Source organism: Apodemus sylvaticus, chromosome 1 (assembly GCF_947179515.1).
Source record: "Apodemus sylvaticus chromosome 1, mApoSyl1.1, whole genome shotgun sequence".
Lineage (NCBI taxonomy): Eukaryota > Metazoa > Chordata > Mammalia > Rodentia > Muridae > Apodemus > Apodemus sylvaticus.
Genome location: NC_067472.1, coordinates 15,047,285 through 15,057,068, shown reverse-complemented (window position 1 = coordinate 15,057,068; position 9,784 = coordinate 15,047,285). Strand labels below are relative to the sequence as shown.

The 9,784-nt window shown below is 47.9% G+C and overlaps 1 protein-coding gene across 1 annotated transcript in view; it reads left to right on the top strand.

Annotated features, from left to right (window-relative positions):
- Positions 1–1,885: 1,885 nt before the first annotated feature.
- The window catches only part of Wbp1l (WW domain binding protein 1 like), a 58,376-nt gene continuing 50,477 nt past the window's right edge, over positions 1,886–9,784 (top strand). The window contains exon 1 of the mRNA XM_052184438.1: positions 1,886–2,090. Coding sequence (XP_052040398.1) covers positions 2,001–2,090 — 90 coding nt within the window. The 5' untranslated portion in view covers positions 1,886–2,000. The remainder of the gene's footprint in view (positions 2,091–9,784) is intronic.

Below are 9,784 nucleotides of genomic sequence, written 5' to 3'. Positions count from 1 at the left end.
GCTTCCATTTCTGTAGGTCTGAGGCGGAACCTGAGGATGTAATGCTGTTGGTATCAATCTGAAACCACACAGTTGCACTAAAGGAGACTGCGTGCTAAGATGCCAGCTTTGATTTAACTCCACACCCACTTAAAAAGTAAAAGGGAACTCAGACACTATGAAATTGATGTTTTTCTTTTGATGGAGCCCAGGCTATCCTGGACTCTAGCGTTTCACTTCAGACTCGTGAGTGCAAAGATTACAGCTGTGCACCTCCATGCCTAGACATATTCAGCCCTTTAAATTGTATGGTTTAATAATTTTCAGTACAGTCACAAAATGGTACAGTTGTCACCTACTGTATTCCAGAACTCTCCCCATCCCTCCTAAAGCCCAAGGTTACCAGCAGCCACACCCTCTTCCAACCCCTCACTGTCTTCTTCTTCTTTTTTTTTTTTTTTTTTTTTTTTTTTTTAGATTTGGTTTTTTCGAGACAGGGTTTCTCTGTATAGCCCTGGCTGTCCTGGAACTCACTCTGTAGACCAGGCTGGCCTCGAACTCAGAAATCCGCCTGCCTCTGCCTCCCAGAGTGCTGGGATTACAGGCATGTGCCACCAACCGCCCGGCTTCCTCACTGTCTTCTTTGAATTGGCCTGTGTGTTGTGGAAAGACAGTTATAATGAACAGGAGGACTTTGTATGGGAACTACTAACTCATAACTTTGAGGGCAGTCTGATTTACATAGTTCCTGGCTTGTATAGACAACATGGGGAGTCCCTACATCAAAAACTAACTGGGGCTGGAGAGATTGCTCAGCGATTAAGAGCACTGAGTCCTGAGTTCAAACCCCAGAAACCACATGGTGGCTCACAACCATCCATAATGAGATCTGACGCCCTCGTCTGGAGTGTCTGAAGACAGCTACAGTGTACTTACATAATAAGTAAATCTTAAAACAAAAACAAACAAAAACCAAATCTACTACACCCTGTAACTAATTGAGGTCTCATCTTTTATTTCTTTTTCTTCTTCCCTCGCTTCCTCTCTGTATCTCTTCTGTTCCTTATGGCCCATACTGGGGTCTGAACTCAGGCAGGGCCCTGCTCATGGAAGCCATTTGCCACAGAGGGATACATCCTCCTGCCCAGTTGGACAAGTATTCTCAAACTGAAGCTGCTACGTAGTGATGCGTGGATTTGTGTGGACTAGTACTGTCATTGCGGTGTGTGGATGGGATTTGAGAGGGTGGAGGGCCTAGCTGGAAGATAACAGGGGTGAAGCAATGATTGATGGCTATCAGAGAGCAGTTTCTGAGTAGTGTCATAAGAGTTTTGTCCTTGAAACTTGGGGTGGCAGAGCAAGATCGCTAATAGAGGTGCTATTTAATAGGGAACTCAAAGCTAAGCTACTGCTTGGGTAGTGAGCTTGGGAAAGGGATCCTGATAACAAGGCGTCCTGTACTTTAATACAAAAAGCACCAAAGGTTTCTAGACTGCAGTTGTTTTACTCTTTAGAGGTCCGCTTTAGAATCTTTATACCTCACCACTTTTTCTTTTACCTCCCCTGTACTGTGGGGACATAACACTTCCGCCACACTCAAAATGGCTGAACACGGCAAACTTTTTCAACGCATCCAGACGGCCGTGTCCCTAGCTCTTGTTACTTCCGCCACTCTCTGAGGGGCGGGGCGCTCTGCACTTTTATACACCTCGCAGCATTCAAGATGGCCCGGCTTCCTCCCACTTTTCATTGGCCAAATCACCTAGCACGAGGATGGCTGGGACTAGTATTTGACACACAGCTATTTTGGCCAATGGACGAAAAGTAAGAGCCAATGAGGCGCGGGACTGGAGACCCTCCTCTGCGTGGGGAGGGCCTTTTGCCTGGGGCGGAGTGGAGCCGAGCCGGAAGCGGGAGGGCAGAGCGAAACAGGAAAAGAAGGGAAGAAGGAAGCAGAGGGAAGAAGAGAGGGAGGAGGAGGGGTGGCGGCGCCGTGGCGGAGGAGCAGGAGCAGGAGGGGGATGGAGAGGAGAAGGCTCCTGGGTGGCATGGCGCTCCTGCTCCTCCAGGCGCTGCCCAGCTCCCTGTCAGTGAGGGCTGAGCCCCCGCAGGTAAGGGGAGGGCGTCTGGGCTAGCTTGGGGGGTCTGGGGCGGCCGAGGCCTGGTCGGAGGGGGGTCTCAAAGAGGTTTGCTTGCAAAGAGTTGAGTGTTTTCGGGAGGGAAGCCCATGGCTGACATGGTCAGGGTGAAGCGGAGGGAGGGAGTAGATGTTTAGCTGAGGGACACCTGTGACGAGTTGGATGTCTAGAAGATGGCAGAGGCAGTGGTGCCGGGCGACTTGAGGGTCCTTTGAGAGGGTAGGTGCTTTGGAGGACTATTCCTGGATAGCGATGCATCCTGGCGCGTGCGGGCCTCATTTCTGCTCTGCAGTAGAGTCAGGAGCCAGAGACGGTGGTGTGCACACCGATGTGTGCAGGAATCCCAGGTTACAGAACGGGCCCCAGAGGGAGGAGGGCTCAGCAGGATAGTTATTTCAGGCTGGGCAAAGGAAAAGTTCTGAGGGCATCCTGGCTCTTATTTTTTTTTTTTTTTTTAATGCTGTAAGGCATAGCATGTTGCTGGGCTGTTGTTGGAGGTAAGGTTCTTGGGAGATTGGAGGGATGGAGTAGGAACCCCTCAGGAGGAGGGGCACATCTGAGCCAAGCTGTTAGGCTGGCTGACCTGGGGAGAAGTCACTGGTGCTGGTCCGAGCCAGCTCAGGGCCTTGGAGCAGAGGGTGCTTCTGATGCAGCAGGAGGAGCACCCTAGCCTTTCTTGCAGGGTGGCTTGCTCTTCCTTAGTCCAGGCTGAGAAACTTGCTTATGCTGATTCTAGCTTGGGCTGGCGTTTCGAAACCCTAATTGAAGCGTTACTCTTGGTGCCAGATTGGGTGGGGTGCTGTGGGGGGACTCACCCCTCCCCTGTTAAGTTTGGCAAAGCTTCTATCATCTTGGTTTCTTCCCTTTCTTCCCATCATTGTCTGTTTTTCAGAAAAGCATTCACAGGCACAGACAGCACAGGGGCGGCCTGGACAGCTTAGCACTTTTTTACGTCACGCCGAAGATTGTTAGCAGAATTCTTACCTTTCCCCTTAGAGCTCAAGGGCAGCTCTTTCACATACGTATTTTTTTTTCTCCTGAGTATTCTCTTCCTGAAAGAACAACAACAATAGCAACAAAAACGGAAAATAATTGAGTTCTGTTTAGTTTGAGACAGGCTCTTGGCAGTGTAGGTCAGGCTGGGCTTGAACTGGAGATCCTCTTCTTCAGCCGCCCAAGCCTGGCGATTTGATAGATTTTTCAAGTATGTTGAAAGTCACATAACAAAATCAACAGTTCTAAAGTGAATCACTGTGGCGTTCAGGGTTGTGCAACCACACCGCTATCTACTTCCAAAACTGTTGAATCATCCCAAAGAATGGTCCCTATTAACCAGTTACTCCCTGTTTCCGCCCCACCCCCAGCCCCGGCCCCTAACAACCACTAGTCTGCATTGTGTCTCTGTGGATTTACCTGTTCTTCTCATCCTGTGTAATGGAACGCCGTAGTACGTGTGGCGTCTTTCACATTCCGTCATGTTTTCGAAGTTCATCCACATTGTGATTGAATAATATTCTCCTTAATGTATATACTACAATTTATTTATCAACTTATCTGTTGCTCTCTCTGTCTCTCTCTGTCTCTCTCTCTCTCTCTCTCTCTCTCTCTCTCTCTCTCTCTCTCTCTCGTGTTTTTTTTTTCAAGACAGGGTATCTCTGTGTAGCCCTGGCTGTCCTGGAGCTCACTCTGTAGACCAGGCTGGCCTTGAACTCAGAAATCTGCCTATCTCTGCCTCCCAAGTGCTGGGATTAAAAGCGTGCGCCACCACTGCCTAGCCTGTTGCTGTATCTTAACGGGGATGTATTATCTGGGAGATAATATGTGAACGATCGAGTTCATTTTGTGATCTTTCATATATTCCTTCCTAGGGATGCAGCTCTTTAATTTTTGACTTTGTTTAGGTTCTTTGTTTTCTTAGTTAAAACCATAAGCTGCCAGGAGAAACACATCTGTCTCCTAGAGAAGTTACAGCTCTCAGGACTGGTAAGGTTAAGCCTAGGTATGGACAGGACAGAATACAGAATAAAGCTGCTTTTCTATTTCTAGGGATGTCTCTGAGGGCTGTTTCCTATAGCCCTTCAATTACCTTGTTAGGGGACTTGATTTGGGAGTGTGGAGCCTTTGGGTGTGGGCTGGTTGCTAGTTGGAACCAGATCTACTTCGTTAAGGAAAAGGATAGGAAAATGGTCCTACAGCTTGGGGTGGGGTCCGGGGAAGGGTGAGGGTGGGGTTGGGGGAGGGAGGAGGGGTTCTTCAGTGTAAGGTTCTGCTTACAGCTAGCTCATCAATCACAGACTTGTTTTGTTTTGTTTTGTTTTTTGCTGTAGTTCTGGCACTTCCAGTGCTTATTTTGGGGACAGGGTAGCTTTTGTACCTTGTTCCATTTGGTTGGGTGCTAGTACCGACCACTGCTGTTGTCTGGTTACATACAGTTCCTGCAGAGAGGGAAAGGTTGCGTTCCCAGCTGCCCACACCTCCTTGGCCTCTCCCTACGTCACCCTGACACCCTCTTTACATTCTCGTGACACCCCTTACCCTCCGAGTCCTCTAGTCCAATCAATCTTACCAGATAGCTATGGTGAAATTTGTGTTTTGTTTTTTAACCTTTGGAATGGAAGTTGAAATATAATTATTAACTTTGAATCTATCACAGCTTGGTCGATTTAGGGTTTTTGCCGGTGTTTTGGTCCGTACAGATCAGAAAGGGAACAGCCTCAGGTCTTTATTTCTATAGTGACCAGATCACTCAGGTGGTACCTTGAATTCTGTGTAGAAAGTGGTTCACTGTATCTCCCTCCCTGAAATGGATCTGTCAAATACCATCTTTTTTTCTGTTTATTTTTTCTGAAGGGTTTAGCAGGGCAATGCTATAACCACGGGGCTACCTGGTCGGGATCTGTTTTGGAGGGAGAGGGAGTGTGTGTGGGGGGGTGCAGTTTAGACAGGCCTTATTAGCCATAGCCCTGGTTGGAACTCAATAGATTAATCAGGCTGATCTAGAACTCCCTGTGATCCTCCTGCCTCAGCTTGTGAGTGCTGGGGCTATAGACTATGCACATTTAATATTACATATATTTACTATATTACAATCATATATATTTATATTTGTAGGTGGCTTTTCCTCTTATCGGCACTTCATTGAACAGTGTCTCTTGCCATGTAGACCGGGAAAGTTCATTGGCCTAGGGACCCCTATAGATAGGGACGTCTGTGTAACCTTCTCACAGGGCATTGTGACTCAACAGATGGGGTTTCTTGAATCTGAAAAGCATAAAAAAAGTTACAGTTTGAAAACAGGAAGGCCTTGGCATTTGTTTCCTCCAGTTAATTTATGCTTGTGATAACGTAGCCTCGCTTTCTTTCTGGTGTTCTGTACATCCAGCTAGAGTGCCTCACTAAATGTCTGTGTCCCTAAGGCGATCCAGCCGGGGGTCTGGGTGTGACCTACAGATGTCTTAGATCTATGTCAGCTTCAATGCTGAGTTTGATTGGGCCCTGGCTTTTCTGCCACATCCCTCCATTTTATACTCTCTACTTGCCTCCTGTGCTGTTGGTTTTAGTTTAGAGCTACTTCTCTGTTCCCAGGGTGACACTTGGGCCGCTCATGCCTCCACCTCTGATTAGTAGGGTGCAGGAAGTCCCACACGCCAGGTTCCATCCTCCACACTGTCTCTCCCTTTATTTGGAAGCAGGGTCTCAGGTAGCCCAAGCCAGTCTTGAACTTCCTGTGTAGTCAAGGATAAACTTGAACTTCTGGTCGCTATAAATAGTATTTCAGGGCCGTCACTATCATAACTTCTTGATAACTTCATAGATTCTTGCAGAGCCTAGCCCCGGTTTCCTGATTTTCTTAGACTGGCATTCCAAAGACAGCATTTTATCAAGAATTGTTTCCCAAGTTCCTGTAATTTTCCTTTCTATTAGAATTCAGTGTAATGGACATTTCTGGACCCTGGCAGGTCTGGGAACCATCAAAGGTGGAACATAACCCCTGACCTCAAGGATCTGGGAACGGGGGCAGGGCGGTACACATATGGATTATAACCCAGAGGGACTGTTCTGGAGTGGAGGTGCAAGCCTAGGAAGAGGGGGCTTCTGACTCTGCCGGGGCAGGTGGAGCATGGGCAGCTAGGGGAGTTTCGGGGAGAGGTCAGCATTTAGACTGCTGTGAAGTCTGCTGTACGGGTGGGGACTTGGGTCAGAAGTGGGCAGGGAGGGAAACTGGAGAACAACTGGATGGTGACAGGCAGTTTATGTGGGAGCTTTGAGCGTAGGTGTACAGAGTCAGAGAGTAGGATGAGCTGGGTGGGGACCCAGGTGAAGGGTGAGGATGCTCTTCTGTTGTCCAAGGCTGTGTTGTCCAGTAGCACTCTCTGTTGAAGGTGTTGAAAGTGACCTCTGCCTGTGCCGGGCAGAAGCAGCTGCTCACAGCTGTGCCTGTCAGCCCTTGGATTTTGGTTAAGGTAACTGAGAAACTGAATCTTAATTTCTTTTTTAGTATTTATTCATGTATGTAAGTACACTGTTGCTGTCTTCAGACACACCAGTAAAGGGCATCAGATTCCATTACAGATGGTTGTGAACCACCATGTGGCTGCTGGGAATTGAACTCAGGGCCTCTGGAAGAGCAGACAGTGCTCTTAACCGCTGAGCCACTTCTCTAGCCCTGAATTTTAATTTTTTATATATCATTTTTATCATGATTATTTTCACACCTTTTAAAACTTGCATAAAATACAAAGCCAATCTGACTTACGTCATGAGTTTCAGACCAGCCAACGCTGTACAGGTGAGACCCTGTCTCAAAAACCTTCTGTAAATTGTCTATTTTCACATGGCCACAAGAATCATGTTGCCAAATTACTACTGCTCTCTAAAAGTTTAGAATGTTGCATCGCCCTCAAAAGGAAGCCCAAAAGAATTAGCTGTCATGCCCCATCCCACCTCCCTCCCACCAGCCCTCGATCCTTCTGTGTCCCTGGATTTGCCCGCTCTGCATATTTCGTATCGAGTGCAGACCCTGATTGGCATGTCTTACTGAACGTGACATCTCTATGGTTGCCCTGTGTGTAGCTTGTATCAGTTCTTTCTTTCTTTCTTTTTGTGTGGTGTATGTGTGTGGTGCATACATGTGAGTATATTGGCCTCGTGCCTATGCACACCCATGTGGGACCCAGAGCCAGGCTGACACCTCCATCTTGCTACCTTGAGACCCTCTGCTGAGCTGAAGCTCGCCTTTACTCACTGGACAGCAAGCTCTTGGACCTGCTTGTCCCCTCCGGCTGGTGGCCAGGCTGTTAGGCTCACACTCTGCTGGTATATCGTGTTGATGCTGGAGTTCTGACTCAGGTCCTCCTGGCTATGGAAAAGTGTTCTTCCTCAGTGAGCCATCTCCTTGGCCCCACTTTATTTCTCTTTATGGCCTGGATGGCACCATATTTATCCATTTATCAACCAGTCGTTCGGGCTGTTTCCACTTTGAAGCTAGTGGGGGTAGCTGGCAGCAGCAGTGGAGACGTGTTTGCATAAATGCAACGTTTTGATTCTCTCCCACATTTCTTCATTTACTGTGTGCGTGCACAAATGCCTGTGGGGGTGTGCATGGGCACAGTGGTGTGGATGTCAGAGGACAACCTGCAGACATCGTATCACGGGCACTGGCGAAACCCTGATTGCTGGCCTTGGGCGCCGTGGTGGCTCTCCTCACCCCTGACCCTTTTTGCCCATTGATTTTTTTCTTTTTTCTTTTTTTGATACAGGGTTTCAACTTTGTGGCTAAGATGCCTGCAGTTCATCACAGTCCTCCTGCCTCAGGTTCCCCATTGCTGGGGTTACAAACTGCACTGGCTTATGTTTTCAATTCTGTGTAGATACCTAACTACTCCGGATTTAACTTTTTTTTTTGGTCACTCTGGATTAACTTTTCAAAAAGCTGCCAGACTGCTTTCCAAAGTGGTTTGATGTTTACTTTACATCAAATGTAAAATTTATTTCCATTTTCAAAAAATGTAAACAAGAAAACCGGTGTAGTTATTGACTGAATAATGAATAGTGAGGATCTGATAGCGTCCACCACGTTGGTTTGGCACAACCCAAAGGTCATGTGGTCATGGGCTCTGTGGTCAGGCCATCTGAGTTCCAAATATGATACTGTTGAATATGTTAATTAATTTCTTGTGCCTCAGTTTCTTCCTCTTCAAAATGTGAAGTGCTTTAGCATAAACCTTACAGATGTATGAAGGAGAAATACAATGTAGAGAAGACTTCCAGAATACACTTAGTGGTTAAACATAACAATCACCACTGTTACTCTCACGGGTCCTCGGAGAGCATTGTGTTTGCACATTAGTGGCAAGTGTCTTGAGGGATTGAGGTCGGGAGTTTAACTTGTCTTGCTCGAGTCTATTGTGTATCTAGAACTAGTTTTCCTCTTGGTTATCTGTGTAGATTGCTGTTCATGGTGAGTCTGAGTTCAAAACGGGGATTCTCAATTAAGGATCATTTTTTGCCTCCTCCAGAGAATATTTGTCAGTGTCTGGAGATGTGTTGAGTGTGTAGCTGCCACACCACATGTGAAACCCAGGAGTGCCCTGGCTGTTCCACACCACTCAGGATAGCCTCTCGATCAGGGATTGTGTGGCCTGAGTTGGAAGCCCTCTGGCTTCCAGCATCTGCTGTCTGCAGAGTTTGAGGTCAGAGCAAGAGGAGCAGTGTGTGGATTGCGTGACTACAGACAGGTTTTACTGACTTACCAAGTCGTTGATTCATTTTGTGCGTGCGGTGCGTGCGTGTGTGCATGCGTGCTCACACAGGCGCACTTGGGGAAGTCAGAAGACAACGGGACTTGGCTCTGGCCTGTCTGTTGAGTTGTCCTTCCCAAGCTGCCCGAGAGTGGGTTTTAAATGGGGCAGTTTAAAGCCCTCAGCGAGGACCTTCAGCAGTCAGCTTTGTTTTGTCAGCCGGCATCAAACGCTGGGAGGGACGGTCTCTGGTTTCTGCCTCAGTGAGCAGGTGATGCCCCCACCCCGCCCCCTCACTCACCCAAGCTTGAACTTTTCCTCTCTCTCGCTTTGATCTACCTTTGTGGTTTCAGTTCCAGAACATAATTTAGTTTTACCCCAGTGAAAGCCTGTTGGCCAGTTACTTCCTTCTCTCAGTGTCCTCTATGGTCCCATAACCAAGTCCAAATTGAGCCGTGTTTTTACAACTTGTTCCTTTCCCGTTCCAAGGCCCGTCTTGTCTTTGGCCATAGGATCGCTGGTTTGTTCTCACACACATTTCGCCTGTGGAAACCTTTGAGTGGTCTTGGCTTCTGCTTCAAGGGAGGCCAGATCTCCTGGGTTTAGGCTTAAGTCTAATGTTAAGGTTTAGCCTGTCGTCAGGTCTGGGGACGCAGCTAGCCTGTCCTTGGAACCTACAGGCAAATGTTTATGGGTGCTCTGACCCCTGGATAGCCTTGGGTTCAGAATTCCAACTGCTCTTTGAGTGTCTGGCCACCCGTACCCCTGAGAGGATGTCTCCGTTGCCCGTCTTCATGGCACTAATTTGGAGAGTCACCTGCGACCTGCCTTTTCCATCTTGCGTACCACTGGGGCCTCATTCCATGTTTATCAGAGTGACCAGAGCTGTGTTAGCTGAGGACCTGCAGCTTCGCTGTAGGGTGCTTT